The sequence below is a fragment of the Miniopterus schreibersii genome, assembly GCF_964146895.1.
Source record: "Miniopterus schreibersii genome assembly, chromosome: 4".
Taxonomy (NCBI): domain Eukaryota; kingdom Metazoa; phylum Chordata; class Mammalia; order Chiroptera; family Miniopteridae; genus Miniopterus; species Miniopterus schreibersii.
The window spans coordinates 44817933-44838384 of NC_138105.1; the positions used below are offsets into that span (position 1 = coordinate 44817933).

The 20452-nt window shown below is 37.1% G+C and overlaps 1 protein-coding gene across 2 annotated transcripts in view; it reads right to left on the reverse strand.

Moving 5' to 3' along the window:
* LRBA (LPS responsive beige-like anchor protein) overlaps positions 1 to 20452 on the reverse strand; it is a 504599-nt gene that overhangs the window by 48288 nt on the left and 435859 nt on the right. For both annotated transcript variants that reach the window (XM_081135597.1, XM_081135598.1), the window contains exon 48: positions 20047 to 20214. In XM_081135597.1, the coding sequence (XP_080991723.1) occupies positions 20047 to 20214 (168 nt within the window). The remainder of the gene's footprint in view (positions 1 to 20046; positions 20215 to 20452) is intronic.

The following is a 20452-nucleotide window of genomic DNA, read 5'->3' on the forward strand; positions in this document are numbered from 1 at the left end:
CATTTTATACCATGGACTGATAATTCACTGTTTCTTAGACTCACTAGCCTTTTTTTATTCAGCTTGATCTCTGACGCAGTTTCCACTGCTGACCGGCCCCTGGTCCATGTTCTTTCTTCTGGGGCTTCCATGCCCTTACACTGGCCTGGTTCTCCTTTATCCCACCCTTACTCTTTTGCTGACTTCTGCTCTTTCTCAGCTGTAGACAAACTCATCAATGTGAGTTCTCTGTTAGTGCTCCCATTTTTGCAATCTAAACTTTCTGTCCTGGAAACCTTTCTACTGCCATAACTTCAAACCTTATTTCTGTTCGGACGATTTCCAAATCTAAAACCAGAGGACTGTAGGTTTTATGAAGTGTGTACTTACACTTATGCCTGATGCCCGACTATGTATACTCTGCGTGTGTCTCAGCACAGCTGAAATTAACCCTTTGCGGTCGTATTAAATTTGGACATGGGTGTCGTACTGGTCGGAATTAAGAGCTTTCAGAGAAATTATGAACTGATACATGAATGAATAGAGTTAAGATTCGTACGGTTCCTTGCTGTGCTGGCTGAGAGCAGACATACGACTGGAACAGTAAAAAAGCTTTGGTGGCAGAGAGTAGACAAACGACCTCAAAGGGTTAACATATCTGAAATCTAGAAAAATTACTTTTATTCTAGCATTCCCCAGTCAAGAGTTAGACTTTTCATTTTTTTATGCTCAAAATCTTTCTGACATTTTAAAGTTTTACCTCTTTCTTTCATATAAAATCAGTCACCAGACCCAATCACTTCTTTTATAAAACTCCTCATGGTCATCGCTCCTTTCTGAATCCAGGTTCCTTACCATTTCAGGTACTGAGTACTGCAATAGTCTACTCACTGTTTTTCTCTATTTAGTTTGTCCTTCAGGGCAACCAAGTTGCCCAAACTCTCCTTTTTACAATATTCCCTTGATCAAATGTCTTGATTCCCGGCACTTAAAAGATAAAGGCCTGCTGCTAGGCAATGAAGGTATTCCTACCTCTCCAACTTTCATTCCTTCATCCAACTCCCTTTCACGGGTTCCTCTTCAGCGAGGCTCGTTTTCTTCCACAAATATAACCAGCCATGTCTACCTTGTATTCTCTCTCATGCCACTGCCCTTCCTAAATGGCCACCCTCATCTTTAATTTGCTAAGACCTACCATCTCTAAAACACCCTGCTTAAGCTCCGCCTTGCTGGTGAACATTTCCCAAATCTTATAGCCTGTTCATACTGCTGATTACACGCTTGATTCAGGCTTCCTTGTAAAGTTAACTTTTAACAGGTTACTAATCTGTCTCTGCAACTAGACATAGGGTGGGAATAACATATTTTGCAGTAGTGTGCAGCAGGCAGAACAGTACCTTGCACCTAGTATTCATACAACAAAAAAGTTTACCAAGTGCCTACTGTATAGCAACCGTGCCCAGACCCTTATGCCTCATCTAGGGTCATATTGGGATAAAACCAAGCTTGAGAGATGAGCACAGTTCATGAGGGCAAAATGGGGGTGCGGGGGAGGATGGGAAGTGATATGGAAAGGCTGATAGCTACTATTACAAAGAGACCAAAAGAGTCTTTCAGGGAAGCTCTGAAAGATATCACTGAAGGCAGTTAATTCTCATTTCTTCAGCCAGAACACCGGCGGGATATGACAACACTCCGGTGTCTCAGCAAAGCAGTGATTCTTAAGGGCCAAGTCAGAAATCCTGGGGGAATATGTGTGATTTGAAAAAAGCCCCTCAGGTAACTTTGCTTATCACTTCACTTTCTGCTTTAGCCTTTTGTGAAGAGCAACAGAAAATTTCAAAGGTAGGTTTGAAATCACAGGAAACACATAGGCGTAAGGTTTAGGAAGTTGGGCTGGTAATAGGGTAGCCAAATGAACTCTACCAAATGCCTAAACTGTCTTTAATGAACTCTCCTTTGCCTAGAGAGTGTTAGTGCTGGGTGTTATCTTTTAAACATTTATATTTATTATGGAATAGGATGATGAATCCCAGTGCACCCATTAGTTAACTTCAATAATTATAAACACATTTGGCCTTCTGTCACCTTAAAGGAGCTCAGTCTAGGCCACATGAAAAATAAGACAGTGTTCCTGCCTTTAAGCAGTTTATTTTTTTACCCCTACTGAGAAAGAATATCCAACAATGGCCAAAGTTATAAACATCAGCCAGCAGCCTTCATAGGGGGCTAGAGGCAACTAGACTTGCAAGGAGATGTTCAATCCTAACGTTGCAAATTTGATTAGGCACCTTCTCTAGTGAAAATCCTCCCATCCAAATTCCTTATCGTGGTAGCACCACAGCACGGGTTAAGTGTGCAGACTGGAATCAGACCGCCTCAGTTCCAACCTCCGCTCTGTCCCACATTAGCTGAGTGACTTTGCGCAAGTCACTCAACCTCCTATGCCTTAGTTTCCTCACCTAAAAATGGTGATAATAACAGCGGGTATTTTATTGGGTTGTTGTGAAGATTAAATGAGATAACATAAAACAGAACAGTTCCTCACACATTGTAAGTCATTAGTAAAGTGTCTGATGTTACTCTTATAGCATATACATAAAAGACTTAACACAGTGGCTGGCTGGGGTTAAGTAAGCATTTAATACATGTTACCAACTACTCAGTTAAGGTGAATAATAATAGTAACCTAGCTCCTGCCTATGTTTCCAGCCCAGCCCCTGCCACTCTCTTCTCACGCTCTATAATGAGATGTAAGGGGCTGTGCTGCATTTGTATGTACTGTGCTCTCTCCCTGTTCTGCCTGTTCCCTTTCTGGGTGGCTGCCTCCTTCTCATTCTTTGGGAGCTCTCTCCTGCTTTTATCCAGACTGTTGCTTTCCCTCCCTGCTGCTCTTGGAGCAATGTGCATAGGCTCCTACTACCTACTTATCTAACATTCTAAATACTGGTTTCATATCTGTCTTATCAATTAGACTGGAAATCTCCTTGAGGCCAGAGACTGCCAAGTATTTCTGTGCTTCTAGGGGCTTGACACACAGTAGGTGCTCAATCCACTTAATAAATGAATGGCCATCCAAGTCAACATAATTCAGCGGGACACAGCTAAGAGATACACTTCTACCACTATTACAGAGCAGTCCAGCATTGAATAAAACATTCTATTAAACATTTCTACTAAAAAGCTTCCTTTATTATGTAACATTCTTATTCATCAATTCCCAATTATTTCTGTAAATAGCCTGTTACTACTTTCTATAATAAAACCTGAATTCAGAAGGCAGCATTCCAGATGTTGAAATACGTAGCAATAAAAAAGACTATGCAAATACCTCGAGACATTCCAGTAAAACCACATTATTTATATTTTATAAACAGCATCTCAAATATTACCTAGAGAATTTATTAATGGATTTCCAAATGGAAATATTATGAAAAGATTTTCAACAAGCTGTGTATTCTATTGTTTTCTGTGCCAACTACTGCATACTCGCATGATTTTATAGCTAAATACAGAGAAAAAGACAGTATATCTAAGAGAGAACACAGATACACTCACTAGATTCAATGAAAGAAAGAAAGAAAAGAAAGAAAAGTCAAGGAAAGCCGACTTGGCTTAGTGACAATGTAGTACTTGGCTTCAATTTAATAATGACTATTTTAGTCTCTCTGAACTAGTCTTTTTAATTTAAAGGAGGAAACAATTTAACTCAATACAACACTTAGTAACCAACAATAAAGTTGTAAAATTTTATTTTAAGATGGGTTTGGGGAAGAAATTATAAACATATGGATGCAGTTAAAATAAACACATGCATACTGCTTTTTTTAGTACACAACTCTGAAATTGAATTTTATCCCCTATATATTTACATCTAAAAGCACTATAAAACTGGGATAGGGAAACTAAAAAAATGTGTTAAGAAAAAACATGCCATTTATTAATATATTTAAATTTTTTGACATTACCAAAAAAGTTCTAGAAAGCTGTCTTAAGAGTCTAGAGAAAATCTTTACCAGGCAATGTTTAAAAATTCAAACAAAACTTCATATTTGGCTTTCAGAGTCCATTGGCATTTTAATATTTAGAGTCGCATTAAGACCACCAGGGCTTTCTACTGTGATACGCATCATATTCCCTTGTGCCAGTATTTCTCTGCCTCCCCCCCCCCCCACATTTGAGCTTAAGCTAGAGAAACATCTTGCTGAATATTCGACAGGTTCCCACTCAAAGCTTTCTGATCAATGCTCTAGTTGACCAGCCCCAGTGCCACGTGGGGCCGCTGTGACATCTAGCTTTGGTACCATCGAATTTAAAAAGCACACTACTCATATGACTACTTAGTCATTATATGCTGGAGATGGTGGCAGACTAACTCTTAACCTTGAAATGAAATACAAGGTTACTTTTTAGTAGTCAGAGCAATAAAGGCACAAATTTTTCCCTCCCCAATATATTCTTATTGATTTCAGAAAGAGGAATGGAGAGGGGGAGAGAGATAGAAACATCAATGATGAGTCACTGATTAGCTGCCACCTGCAGGCCCCCGACTGGGGATGGAGCCCGCAACCCGGGCATGTGCCCTGACCGGGAATCGAACCCCGATTGCCTGGATCCTAGGTGGACGCTCAGCCCCTGAGCCACGCCCGTCTGGAAAATTTTTTTAAAAATAGTATAAATGCCTAACTCAAATTTTTTAAACGGAATCATTTAATGTTGAAATGTAAATATTCAAAGTGCCGTAGAAATGAAAAAAAAAAAAAGAATTCAAACTTTTAAAGCATAAATGTAAACGATAAATAGCCTATCAGAAAAAAATGGATATACTAGCATATGGAATATTTAAAACTCAGATGAATGTTCAAAATATAGATGAGATAGTATTTAATCAGCAAAATATACAAAATAATCCATAGAGAAAGAAGCCATAGTGAAGAAATAAGTTAAATTGAAGAGAAATCTATGTAAATTTGGACTTGAAAGTTTTTTTTTAACTTTCAGAAATTAGACATAGAGAAAAACAAGAATTTAGTTAGGGGTCAGGTTTTATGTTTTCAAATAAAGACTGAGCTACTGATTCCAATTCTACAAATTCTCATAAGGAAAGAATAAGATGAATGCAAAAAGACTTAAACACAAAGGTGGTTATTATGGCATCCTATAACAGTAAAAATTAGGGAAAAGCTACTTAATCTATGATAATTAAATACTATGCAGTCATTAAAATGAGTGAGTTGAGTTGAATATACCTGACATGAAAACTAGTCTGTAATATACTGATAGAAGAAAAATTCCTAATTATGAAAGAATATAGTGTGCGATCTCATTTATATATTTAAAAATATAAACACATACACATGTGTTATGTGAGTTCACATAAAATTAAAAAATTAATAAAGAGAAACTAGAGACACTCTTTACCAAGAAATCTTTACACATACGTGGATACACACATGTAAAATCTGGAAGAGACTGTACCAAACTATTATTAGTTGCTATTCATGGTGAGGTTTGGCTTCTTACACAAAGCACATCTGTGAAGCCAAAAAATAAAGAATAACAAAAACTTTTCCACTTTGAAAAAAATTTCTAAAACTAAAAAACTTTAAAAATCTAAAGAAAAATCTGTCAACATCTGATACAGCTTTATGAAGTTTAATTTTTCCATTCATATTGTAGCCAGAAGTACTTTTTTTTTTAAATCCTCACCCAAGGATATTTTTTCCATTGCTTTTCAGAGAGAGGGAGGAAGGGAGGGAAACATCGATGTGAGAGAGACACATTGATTGGTTGCCTCTGGCACGTGCCCCAACTGGAACTGGGGATCGAGCCTGCAACTGAGGTACATGCCCTTGGATGGAACTGAACCCAGGACCCTTTAGTCTTCTGGCTGATGCTCTAACTACTGAGCCAAACTGGATAGGGCGAGAAGTAATTTTTAACCATCTAGGAATAATTCTAGTTGATAAACTGGTCATAACTGTGAAATCAGTAGACCTTGCTATAAAGTTAATTTTATTTTGAACGCATTTCCTAACTTATTTATATCAGATTTCAAGGAGCCATTAGTTTTAGCACTATTTTACCATTATTTAGTATAAATTAAATATTTAGAAAGGTATATAAATTTTATAAGTAAAGTATATGCTTTTCATAAGGCACCAGGTATCTGGCAGCATAAAAATGTCGTCATGATGCTGTGGAGTACACAAAAAGCAAAGAGAAAGAGTAGCTTGCAAAATACAGTAAAACATTAAAAAATAAGAATGCAGTGATAAGAATTCAAGGGAAAGGGAAAATTAGGGTGAAAAAGTAGTATTTTTACTTAAACATCTCTATAGTATTATGGAAGTTACTAAGGTAAAACAAACTAATTATAAATTTGGAAAATATTCACATATTTCCCATTAGTGCCTTTAACTGAGCCTATACATTCCATGGACATTAAATCGAAGCACAGCCCAACCTCACTACAATCTCCACTTCTTGCAGCTGTCCATCCACTGTAGCATAATCCCAGCTGCCAATCTGAAAGAAACCAGCTAGTCAGAGCAGACATAACCAACAGAAACAAATGTCACTCAATAATGTTCAGCGGCACTGTGTTCATGGATAATTTCAAACAGTATCTCTGTCTAGAACATTGATGTGCTCATTCAAAACACCTCCATCTCCAGCTACTGGAAATGAGTAGATAAAGCAGCCTGCCTAGAAAAATAAGTGGAATGCTGCTTCAAAGAACTTCCCAATGCTGAGAGGCAAACACACTGAAACATAGTGGAAAGTTCTTAAAGAAAAATAAAATCAGGGGAGTTGATTTTCTGCATTTAGCAGTTTAAATTATTTCTTAAAACCAGGCAAATATGGTTAAACTATGTCATGGAAAGAAGCAGTCATTTGGCCATTCAGTTGGTAAGAATCATCTAGTCTATTTTCTCAACAATATTTGTAAGCCACTGTATGAAAACACTGAAATGAGGAAACTACAGTAAGAAATCAGGTGGCAGGATCCTTAACCTCAGGTACCTTAGAGAGTGAAATGTAACACACACACACACACACACACACGCAATCACACACACTCCAGTTACGCAGTACTGACAGGGACAGAAAGAGGTGGGAACAAATTTATTGTTATTACATAGTTTAATAATACTTAACATTTAAAAAATGTGCACTTGACGCAAGTGTTTCCCAAATACTAATAGAATGTCAGCTGCTTCTTTGCATCAGTAATGAAAGGAAACACAGTGATTATATTTTAAGTAAACTTCCTCATCTTTGGTAGAAATAAAAGAAAACAAAGTTGTTATTCTGAACATTTAGAAAACTGTCATACTTGCAAACAATCATATAGATTTTTCAAGTCTATGCAATTTTTGTCCACCTTAATCTTTCTATAAGCTTGTATTTAGTTTAAAATTTAGAGAACAAAATTCAGTCACTTGATTTGAAACTACTTTTCATGCACTCGATTTAAAATGATGTATCACAGAATTGTACACTTGAAACCTATATAATCTTATTAACCAATGTCACCCCAATACATTTAAGAATTTAAAAAAGTAAAATAATCAGCAGTGAAACCATTATAAATGTAATATAATGTCCTGAAAAATAAAAATAAAATCATTAAAATGAAGATGGCGCCTGAAGAAGGGGTTCATGACAGAAATCATCAGCATAATAGGATGGCTCAGGATTCCTTGGATGGTTGATAGGGAAATAAAATGATAATATTAATACTTTGCTCTATGTCCTTGGATGTAGACTATTGGATGCAGCTAGGACTATTTAACTAAGAAGTCTGCAATAGGCACAATAACTAGCAAAAAACAAAGATTAGCTTTACTGACAACTTTGATGTCCATTTGGTTGGCTAAGGGAAACGTTGATTATTGTGGTTTTGATATACAAGAAAGTCTGGCATAATTTCAAGGTATTTTTTCGGTAGGTTTTCAATTAAAACTTGACTAATCCTTACGGTTTATTTGGCTTTTCATTGTACAGTTCCTGCCCTGCACTGTGTCAAATATGCCATCTGGGTAACACACTTTTAGTCAGAGATGCTTCAGCATTATTTTTTTAACACTTTGACTTGTGGCTGCATGAAACCTGAACTTACTGCATTCAGTGCTTCTAATTTACTCTGATGCTGCAGCCATCGCAACCCCGTTGTCCTATTGTCCTCTTAAATCTCACTGCAGTAACAGAGACTCTTGCCCCACCTGCTTGAACTGGGCTGCAGACCATTCCCCCAACTATTTAACAAATGTTAACAATGCTATAAATACCAATTGTGTTTATGCTTTCTGAAAGATTCACTGCAGCCAGTGTTCTGCAATAGTGTCAGAGCTGAAATAAGCTGTTGACTCCCACCATGAGAGTGATTGAGTTCTAAGCCAAAAATGCTTTTCCTTGGATAAGATATCTGATTTGCTACTGCTGTCATGAAGCTGAGGTCATGTAAACTTAAACACTGCTGCTGCTGCTTTTGGAAAACAGACCTTCCCAGAGTGATTATGTGTTGCTCAAACAGCGTTTGGAAGGATAAATTTAGAAGAGGGAAAACCAGCCACTGACACTAAACACAACTTAGGGAAAAATTTCAGGTCTGACTTTCATGTTGAGACCCATTGCATATAATCCTTTAAACTGAGCAACATCCTGCTCTCCTGCCCTGCTTCCCTGCCCATCTATGTAAACAGAGCTGAGTTCCATTTTAAAAGGGATACTAATGTCTTTCATTTCTGAACTCACATAAACATTTTATTTGTTTGAAAAGTAAAGGAGAAAACGATGCTTCCAGAGGAAATGTAGGAAGGACTTATGGAAGGGACACGATGAAAGAGCACAGACAATATTGTTCATATTAAAGTTGTTCCTGAGCAACATCTACCTGCAGTGTATCCTGAGCCTTTGAACCCCACCTCTCTTCCAACCCAGGCTCGCCCCAGGACGTACTCCCCACACAATGGCTGCTCAGACTCTGTGCTCAGTCTGTACTGTCCCTTTCGTCAAAACCTATTACAAACCCTGTGCACAGACAGCTGAATGACTGGAAAGGACTGTTTAAAAAACAACACATGCAAGATATGTAACCAAATTATCTCTGATGGTGGAATTTCAAGCATTAGCAAAAGGCGAAGAATTCTGTGGCAGAGCTTTTTCTGTATATATCCGAGCACATTACACAGGAACCGTCACAGCTGATGTTAGCATGTGACTCTGGCATTAGTTAACAAAGTCCAAATTTGGGGGTGGGGCCTTTCCAGTTCTACTTTGTACTTTCATATTATTTGAATTTTATACGGTTAACGTTCATTACTTTGATAAATGAGTTCTTAAGGCCCTTTGTGTAACTATTTAATTACACTCACACCACTAAGTAGGGAACCCAAAGACGTAAAATTCACAAATCTTAGCACAAAAGCCTTCTTGCTTTTAGAAAAAGATAACAAGAACTACAATTAACAGTGATATATCTAAGATATTTTCCCTAACAGTGGATGTGACCTTTTTGGTCTTCAAATGTGATGGGAAAAATGAAGAAATAAACTCAAATAGCTAAAAAGTATGAAATAAATCATAGCTCAGTGAGTAAAATAGGAAATTAGGAGACTGGAGATACTCTGATTTCTGAGTGAGATAAAAGTTAAGAAATTATAAATTCCTTCATCTTTATCAAAGTCACATGAAAATCATTGTACAAAGTCACTATCCTGGCAACTCAGACATGGCTAAAGCCCAGAAAACAATCAGAGAGACCTCTAAACAGCAAACACAAAGTCAGGATCCTTATCCTCATGTTAACGTGAAGCGCACGTTCCGATTTTTAAGCAGAGACTCTTTCCCTTCAAAAGAGAAAAAGAGTTGTAGATTGGCTTTTCCCCCTTGATTTTAAAGTGAAACAGAAAGCAGCAAATGAAACAACTGCACGATCTCACTAACCAAAGATAATGGTCACCTTTGGCTACAAAATCATATGCACATGTACACATAAAACTGTGTCTTATATTTCATAATATAATTTGTTTTTCACTGTAATATGGCAAAATATAATTCCATAGCAATACGTACAGACCTATATAGCAGTATTTCTGGTGCTACTATAGCATTCCACTTTATGGATTTACCAGTATTTATTAAACCAGTTCTCTACTGTTAGACATTTCTGTATTGTTTTTAAAAAGATCTTATTGACTTTTGGGGGGGGGGGAGAGAAACAGCGATGTGAGAATGAAACACTGATCAGCTGCCTCCTGCACGCCCCCTACCAGATCAAGCCCACAACCCAGGCATGTGCCCTGACTGGGAATCCAACCAGAAATCTTTCGGTGCCCAGGACAGTGCCAACCGACTGAGCCACACAGGCCAGGGTTATGTGTGTTGGGGGATTTTTTGGTTTTCTTTTTTTAGAAACTATATAATTGAACCTTTTTTTTTTTTTTGCATACTTGCTCAGTTATTCCTTTCAATTAAGTGCTAAGTACATGAATATTTTAAAAACTGATACAGATTACTATAAAGACTCAACCTATTCTCACCCTCACCAAATATATAACAATGTCTGTTTTCTAACCAACATTAGGAATTTTCATTTTTTAAATCTTAGATAATCCCACAGGCAAACATTCTGTTGAATTTTAAACTTAATTTCAATGATTACTAGTGAGGATGAACGACTTTTTATTTGTGGTTTGTATTTTATCTTTTGTGGATTATCTGTTCCTGAACTTTGTTATTTGTTGTTTTTCTGGATGTACAAAAACTTTAGTTTTTATGTAGCCAAATATATCAATTTTCTTAATGGCTTTTGGTTTTGATAGTAGCCTTACAAAATGAAGCTTTCACTTCAAGATTATAAAACTACTGTTATATTATTTTCTAAGTTACAGTTTCACTTTTTATAATGTATTCTTTATTCCAAATAAATATATGTATTTCATTTGTAATTTCTTTCACTTTAAGATGTGAAAAAGGGATCTAAATTAACTAATGTTCTAAACAATTAGCTAGCTGTCTTACATCACATACTGAATAAGAAAGCCTTTTCCCAGTGATTTAAAATACCACCTTTATTATATGCTCTCATATGTAATATGCCTATTTCTATTCTGCTCCATTGAATCTCTCAGTTCCTTCACTAGAACATGCTGCCTTGATTACTGTAGTTTATGTTTTTGTATCTGGTAAAGTAATCAAAACCTATTTATTTTACCTTTAATTTAGTTCTACCAAATCTAGTTATTTGGTTTCTCTATCACATGTAAGACATAATAAATTGTAGAGTAGAAGGACGGGTGCCTGAAGGGTAGACAGACAGGCTTGACACAGTAACAAGAAGTGAGAACTGATAGCTTGAGGGCACAGATAGGAGATTACAAGAGCATAAGAAGGCACAAAGAATAGCAATACGGAATTCTTTAGTTTAAGGTCAAATACAGCACAGAACAATGATTAATATTAATAATAAAAAATCACATTCTTCAAATATACTCCTCACTTCTCTTTGTTCACTATCTTACTGTAAAATGGCCTCTACTAAAAACGGTAGAACAGCTATTTTTCAACTACACATATTATAAAAACTGACTAAGTTCAAGGTGAGTCAAGTCTCAACAGATTTCAAAGAATCCATATAATCTATACCACATGCTTTAGCTCTAAATTAAGTTAAAATTAGTGACAAAAAGATAACTAGATTGGATGTACAAAGACAATCCTCACTGAAGAGATGACCTTTAAGCTGAGGCATACATGGCAAGGAGCCAGCATGTGAAAATCTGGGACAGTTGGAGAGAACGCCTATTCTAAAAAGGTGCTAAGCTGCCCGGCCAGCGTGGCTCAGCGGTTGAGCATCGACCTAGGATCCAGTAGATCATGGTTCGATTCCCGGTCAGGGCACATGCCCGGGTTGCGGGCTCGATTCCCAGTAGGGGGTGTGCAGGAGGCAGCCCATCAATGACCCTCTCATCATTGATGTTTCTCTCTCTCTCTCTCTCCCTCTCCCTTCCTCCCTCTCAAATCAATAAAGATATATTAAAAAAAAAAAAAAAAAGGTGTTAAGCCAATGACAACCTTCACATGAATAGGAACAGAAAGGTCAGTGGTGGGGCACACAAACGAGGAAGAGATAGCATGACACGCAAGGAAGGTTTACGTAGAGAGTGACATGATCTGATACACACTTTAAACTGTCACTCTGGCGGTCTGTGGAAAGTGGACTGTAGGCAGGTAAGGATAGAAAAAAGTGACCAGGTCTACCAATGCTAGTCTGGAGTAGCGATGGCGATGGTGGCTTAGCCTACTGAATGACAGACATAAATCGTTTCCATACACTATCTGGTGATGCCGCCAACGGAGCTGCTCTTCATCACCAACTCCGCAGGCTTCTCCACCTCCGCATGGCTCATTCCCGTGAGTGGGCCTTACAGTCTGCCTTCCCACATGCTACACTCTCCGCCTTCAATTCCTCTACACTTTCTATTGCTTCACCTACTTCATTCCTCATTTCTTAAGAATTATGTAGGCAGTTATTACTCCCCTAATCTGGATAGACTGCTCTGCTTTGTACTGGTATATATAGCGTGCACATCTCACTCAGAGCACATCACTATATATACAATTTTTAAAAACTTATTTCTGACCTGCTAAAACTCTATCAATGACCTGTTTTATAATAAGGGCTATGTAACTGAGCTCTCAACTTTCGCATGTAGCAAATATCATTTATATGAGAATTGATAGGCGCATTCTAGATAAGAATACAGAATTGTTCTAGAAACCATGCCTGTAAATACAATTATATTCTGAATATATTAAAGGAATAACTTAAGGAACAGGCTTATGTTACATTACTTTATAAAATTAATGCTCATCATGTATTTATTTTGTGAATTTGGATTTTAAAAGGTTTTTTCCTTTAATAAAAATATTTATTCTTACTCATATCTGATCCTGATTTAAATTATTTATTCTATTTTTTTTCTCTTTTTAAATTTCTTCTTTCCTTGTTTTTTAGTGTGTTTTTCCCAGTGGTGTCAGGCTTCATAAGATCGCCATAGATTTGATAAGTGTGAAGGAAGGTAAGAGAGTCAAACCAAATGCAGTGGAATTAATAATCAGAAAATAACAAACTTTCATTACTTCTTGTACCTTGTTTATAAAAGAATATATGTACTCATCACAAGAAAAAACTGTAACTGTACAGTGATGGAAGTTAGCTAGACTTATTATGGTGATCATTTTGCAATATATACAAATATTAAATCCTTATGTTGTGCATCTGAAACTAATATAATGTATGTCAATTATACCTCAATTTTTTAAAAATGCAAAAAAGAGAGGAAAAAGAATGTAATGGTAGGAAAACAGAGCAGGTTTTTTTTTAAAAAAGGTAAAGACAGGAAAAAAAAGGAAAGAAATAGTACCGATGAGACAGAGAAATAAAGGAATAAAGAGCCTGTTAGTATAAACAGCTGAAGGGAAGGTACTGGAGGTCACAGATATTTGAAAAAATTAGTATATTTGCCCGAAAAATAATTCTTTCTGCTGTGTGATATATGCAAATGCAGACATTGTTGTATATTGATAAGCCAGCTGTTTTCTAAAAATTAAAAACAACATAAAAGTTTAATGTGCTGCAGGCTGTTTCTCTGATTACTCTCTGTCCTCTTATGCTTATTATTTCTTTCGTTTAATGCTTTTTTTATAGAGAGATTATTTTTATGATCACTTACTATGCCATATGCATTAACCATTCAGTCGAGAATAAAAGTTTCTCAGGAGGAATAGAGCTTTCCCCAAGTAGAAAGTGAGGACATGACTTGTACGTGGGCAACCTGCCTCTGGGTATGACTATGTGCACACCTAAGTGTCCCAAATTAAATTAAAAATGTAGTAGTGAACAGAAATATATAATATATAGCTACTGAACAGAAATAAGTCTAATCTAGTCTGCTTTTAATACTGAAAAGTCACAAATCTATGCTGGTACCATTGTGTGATTTTGCAGAAATAATGTCTTAATATAAGTAAAATATATGAACAAACTTACTGCTATTGAAGATGTTAAAGCATTTAAAGGAACAGGATTTTGAAGACAAGATAGTATAGCCTGGCGATGGAGGTGGGGAGTAAAAGGAGATGGCAATAGTGGTAGTTTTACATCTGGCAGGAGGCCTGTGACAAGACTTGACTTGGAGGCTGCCCAGGCCTGGGAGGTCAGAGGCATGCGGCTGGCCAGGGTTAGAGCAGCAGGACCTGCCTCGCTGGGTCTCCCGGTATAGCTTTACTCTGCTCGCAAAGTTTAGAAGGAAACAGTGTGCATGAAGGAAGAGGCAGTCTGTGAGCAACCTCTGAAGCAGTGCCTACTCCCAAGTCACCCTGAATGCCCTCACCCAGCCTTATTTTCTTCAGATCACTTATCACTAAATAAAATTACTCTTTACGGTTGATTTTCTGTGCACCCATTAGAAAGTGAGCTCCCTGAGAGAAGGGACCTACTTATCCTGCTGTCGAGAACAGAGAGAAACCACATGGAAAGGAAATAATTATTTATTCATTACTGGGAATCTATTAAACACCCATCACTGTGTTTGGCATGTCCGTAAGTATTATCTCAGCCTTGATACAAGCCCTCATAATCTTGTTGCCTTTCCACCCAATTCATGTCCTTTTGCTTATACCGGTCCCCAGGCTAACCTCTTCTCTTTCATCTCAGACAAGGCACTACTGTTCCCTGCTGCCCAGGGTCTGTCTGTGTTCTGGATTTTGTTCCTGCCCTCTTCCTCACAGGGATTTCTTTCCTGTATGCATGACACCTTTCCTCTTTTTGGATCTTTTCAATAAACAAAGAAACATAGTTAAATATCTATCCATTAAAAAAAAAGAATCTCGTAAAGTTTAAAAAAAAACAAAAAAAAAAAAAACAGTTTAGATTACACCTCTCCCCATAGAAGGAAATATCATTTGAAAGGAAAGGGTCAGACCTCTCTCCCAATATCCAGAAAGGGGTTTGGGGATTAGGAAGCTTTTAGTAAAATAAATAAATGCAAATCTATATCCTAAAAAAATAAAAAGATCTCCCTTAGAGTGGCTGCTAATGGGTATGGGGTTTCTTACTGTGGTGATGAAAATGTTTTAAAATTAGATTGTGGAGATGCTTGTAAAGCTGTGAATATACTAAAAACTCCTGTACTGGACAGTTTAAATGGGTGAATTGTATCATATGTGAGCCAAATCTCAATAAAGCCATTAAAAATTCTGCCTTCAGTAACTTTCTCTCCCACTGTGTTTATTTGTTCATCTCCATTCACAGCATAGTCTCCACCTTCTAAGTTCCTTTCTCTAAGGTCACCAAGGACTCAGGATAACCCAATGGGTACTTTTCAGTTTTTTTGTGTTTTTTTTTCCAAATATATCCCCATTAATTTCAGAGAGAGGAAGAGAGAGAGAGAAACATCAATGATGAGAGAGTCATTGATCGGCTGCCTCCTGCACGCCCCCTGACTGGGGATCGAGCCTGCAACCTGGGCATGTGCCCTGACCAGGAATCGAACCCTGATCGCCCGGATCCTAGGTCGACGCTCAGCCGCTGAGCCACGCCCGGCTGGGCACTTTTCAGTTCTTATCTGTTCAATCTTCTTCTAGACATGCCTAAAAAATATACATGTGATTATGTAACCGACTTTCAACCTTCAATCTGGTGCCTTAAAATACAGTTAAGTTACTTTTGATGGCACTGAAGGTCTTTGTGGTCTGGCTCCTGTCTCTCTCTCACCTTGTCACCTTGGGTTCACTTCATTCTCCAGCCACGATCTCCTTCACCCGTGTGTAGGAAGCTTCTGCGGCTTCTTCTGTGTCGATATCCTTTGCTCATGGCTCTATCCAACATTCTTACTCATCTTTCAATCTACAGCTCCAGCCTCTCCTTTCTCGGAAAACATGCCTGGACTCTGCGCGCTGCCTCAGTGCCTCTCCTCTGCGCCTGTACACACACAGTGCGCTTGCCCGGGCCCCAGTTACTACAGCGCATTATCCTTGTTTACTTCCCCGTATATCCCCACTAGGCAGTCAGCGCCAGCTGATGAGGGCAGGGCCTTTCAACTCGTTTTTAACCTTATTACATAATTTGGATTTAGTGAAAAGCTGTTGAAAAATGAATAAATTAATGACCTATTCTTGTTTTCTGATTGTTCTGGCTTCACTTTACGGTGAACTCTGGATGTGCCCTCTAGGAAACAGTCTCTAATAGCTCCTCTAGTGCTATATTTTATTATTCTTTCTATGATGCAATCAGCAATTCATATTCTTTTTATAGTTGTGTGTGTCCTAACCCAGGGATTTAACAAGGAAAAACACAAAGGAAGGTACTAACACCTGCTGAGAACTTATAATGGGGTAGGGACCATCTAGGCACTTAACATGCAATATACCTCATATAATCCTCTATGGGGTGGGCATTGGATTACCAATTCTATACAGGGGGGAAACAGAGTTTCATGCAGATTCATGCCATGCAAATAGTAGACTTCAGGGCCAGGAATCAAAGCCATATTTATTTGGCTTTGGCTTTTTGTTTGTTTACTATATCACACTGCACTGTGCCACAGAACTTAGCACTATGATATGGAATGGCTACATAAAATATTATCACATTTGCTTTTAACATTCAGTAAGCTTTGTGGAACAACAGTATGGTAATTACCATAGGGAAAGGAAGGTAAGGGGAAGTAGAAGAGGGGATGGGGGGATAAATGGTGACAGGACAGAACGAGACTTGACTAGGGGTGGGGAACACACAATACAATATACAGATGATATGTTATAGACTTGTACACATGAAACATATAATTTTATTAACCAATGTACCCCTATAAATGCAATAAAAAAAAGAATTGGCTAGACATGTTATATATAAAAAAGAAAGCTTTGTGAATTGATCATGTATATTTATGTAAACAGTACTAAGTAATGAAGTGATACATTCTTTCAAAAACATCAAGTACCTACCATACTTAGAACATAAGAAAGAGGCCACATTTTTCAAATGAATGCTGAGTATAATATATGCTTATAAAATATAAAAATAAATTGGGGTGTGATGAGTGGAAAATTCTGCAAAGTTTAATATGCTAAAAACATTAACTACTTGGGGTTGCGGGAAGAAAAGGAAGTCAAAGAAACTTAAAGCAAAAGTCTTAAATAGTCTTTAGCAAATGTTGATCATGAAAAATAAATACTAAAAACTTACTTGTTATGGCAGTTCCTCAAAAAGTTAAACATAAAATTACCACATAATCTAGCAATTCCACTTCTGAGTACATATCCAAAAGAACTGAAAAAGGGACTTAAACAGACACTGGGACACCAATGTTTATAGCGGCATTACTCACAAAGGCCAAAAGGTGGCAACAACCTTCTGTTCATCCATGGGCAGAAAATGGGTGAACAGAACGCGGTACACATACAACGGACTATCACTCAGCCTTAAAAAGGAAGGAAATCCTGACACATGCTACGACGTGGCCGAATCATGAGGACATTAAGCTAAGGGAAGTAAGCCAGTCATAAAGATACAAATACTACATGACCCCACTGCTAAGAGGTACCTACAGTGGTCAAACTCCTGGAGACAAAGTAGGCTGGCGACGGCCAAGGGCAGGGGCAGCGGGGGGGGGGTGGCTGTGCCGAGCGCAGCGTCTCGGCTGGGGAAGCTGAGAGCCTCTGCAGCCGGCTGCGAGCAACGGCGCACAGCAATGCGAATGGCCTCAATTCCACTCAAAACGTGGATAGAATGGTAAGTGTTGTGCTATATTTATTTACCACAATAAAAAACATTATTTGAAGTCAAAACATGTTTAAATGAAAGAAAAATATAGTTTACTCATATATTTCACCTACATATCTAATGTCTAAATGGAGTATGCGCAATTTCAAATCTTCTACAGTTAACTTAATGAATCTTTTTTGTTCCATTGTCTGACCACATGCCCTGAATTTGGAGTAAGATAAAATGGTCATCAAAGATATATGAAAGTCTTCTAGATCTCTACTGTCCAATATGGCAGCCACTAGCCATACTTGCCTATTTAAATTTGAATTAACTAAAATTAAACATTTGATTCCTCAGTTGCACTAGCCACTTAAATGCAGAATTTCCACATGACTAGTGGCTACCATATTGGACAGTGTAGATATCATGAACATTTCCATCACTGCAGGAAGTTCTGTGGAACCATGCTCTTTTAGTTTATACTGTAAATAGTATGTGGTAAATTCCTGTGATAAGTCATTGACGTGTGTGAGGAAGAAAGGTGGTCAATCCAGAATAAAAACAGAGCTAATTATGCAGGTTGTTCTACAAAGGAAACAACCAGCTAATTCGATGTTTCACTTTGTAACCAGCAGCATCACACAGACAGAGGCTTAGAGCCATCCTTTAAACTTGTAGGAAGTGAAAGAAATCATTATATTATCTTGGACACACCAATAGACAGGTCTTTAAAAAAAAATAGGATCCCATATTGGGAAAAACAGTGTTAAGTACATTTTCAAAGCAACTCTATAGAATATTATGGAATTTCAAAATTAAAACTATACAGATTATAGAGCTGGTATGTTAAGTAAAATGGGAGATTACAAAATCAAACATATATGATTTCAGTCATATTAAAGTTATGCAGAGATATGGATAATTATAAGGGAACATGAAAAATAAAAATGTGGTATATCTGATGAAAAATTATGGATACTTATAGAACAAAGTAGCACTATTCAAATATTGTTAAAACGATAAAAATGAAAGTAAATGAGCCTATGCTGTTCTATTCTATCAATAAAATTACGTTCTATTTGGTATCACTATTTGCATGTTTGCTTTAACCTCACTATCATACGTCGAACCCTAGGTGCATTCTGTGTTGTGCTCTAATAAAAATAACATAACATAACATAACATAACATAACATAACATAACATAACAACATAACATAACATAACATAACATAACATAACATCATAACAAAATAAAATAAAATAAAATACCCCCTGGAAGGAATATTTTCAAATAACAAATAGTCTGTGTAAGTTCATTTGGTCCAGCTTTAAGATAAATTGAAAAATAGCAATTCAAAACCTGTCCAGTTTAAGACAAATGTACATCTAGCACATGGCGCTTTGTCTGCGTGCTAACCTTTACTTAGGTGATAATACATATTGGCAAATACAGTCAAACGTGCTTATTACACACTGTAGACATAACCAGGTCATACACAGAATTTTAAGGGAATGCACCGAGCACTGGTGAAGAATGACATACTTACTCATCACAAATCATGTTCTCTGTAAAGTGATATGCAACTTTCTCTATGAATCCAAGTCCTGGTTTCCCAAATACAGTCCTGTTCTAAAACTGTATAGATACTTAAAATGATACCTGCTCACTTCTACAATCTTTTCACATGGTGTGTTATTACAATTAGAATGTATAATTAGGCTAAAAATACTTAAAAAAACAAGGCTATATATAGACTTTCTGGTGAATCCTGTATTTGCTAAAACCATTTGAGTCTTTTATCTAAGAAAATAAACAACAAAGATAAAATAAGCCTCAATCGCATCTACCAACAAGTGTGATAATATATGAAAATGTTAGACTTCATTCCTATTAGTTTCTCTATGGCTATGCATGTACTTATGTATTATATATAAATGTGTTTTATCACACTGAAGTGCCTTTATGCTAACAACCTTATTTCTTTCATAAAGTATTTTCCTAATACTTTAAATTAGTGAGTGGCCTTTAAAGTTATACATTATAAGTATTATTACTTATCCATTCATGCGTTCAACTTGAAAAAGCTCTCATTTTACAGTGAGTCGAACATTTTGTTTGAGGAAATTCCTGGATTCAAGTCCCAACTAAGTCACTAACTGGAAGGTTGTCCTACTTAAGTCCCTTCACCCACCTGGTTTCACTGTTAGCAAAATGAAACAAGAAGAAGACGATACCCAGTACCTTCCAGTCTAAAGACACCTGCTAGACCCAGTCGGGTAGTTTACCTCTCTCAGAACAGGATCAGTTATTGAATTCAGGTTGACAGCTCCTTCATAGGTCAGGTAATAGAACACATTGAGGGATCGAACAGCCTCTGGTCCTTGCTGTTTATAGCCAAAAATGAGATCAATCCACTGGTGAAGCTGGCAGGAAACAAATTCACTCTCCAGGGCCTGAAAAAATGGCATAGGTCATATTATTAGGCTGAATTCGGTTTTTAAACTATGTAGAGAAATTTAGAACAAGCAGTAAAGTTTAATGTTAAATTTACTGTGAACAGACTAATTCTGATGTCCTATTTTCCACCAGAATCTGTTCTCCCTTATTTATAATTAGAGTCTTCCCAGCACTTGTCACGCTGAATTGTAATAAATTGTTAACATTAACATTTCAGTATTATTCTACCATACT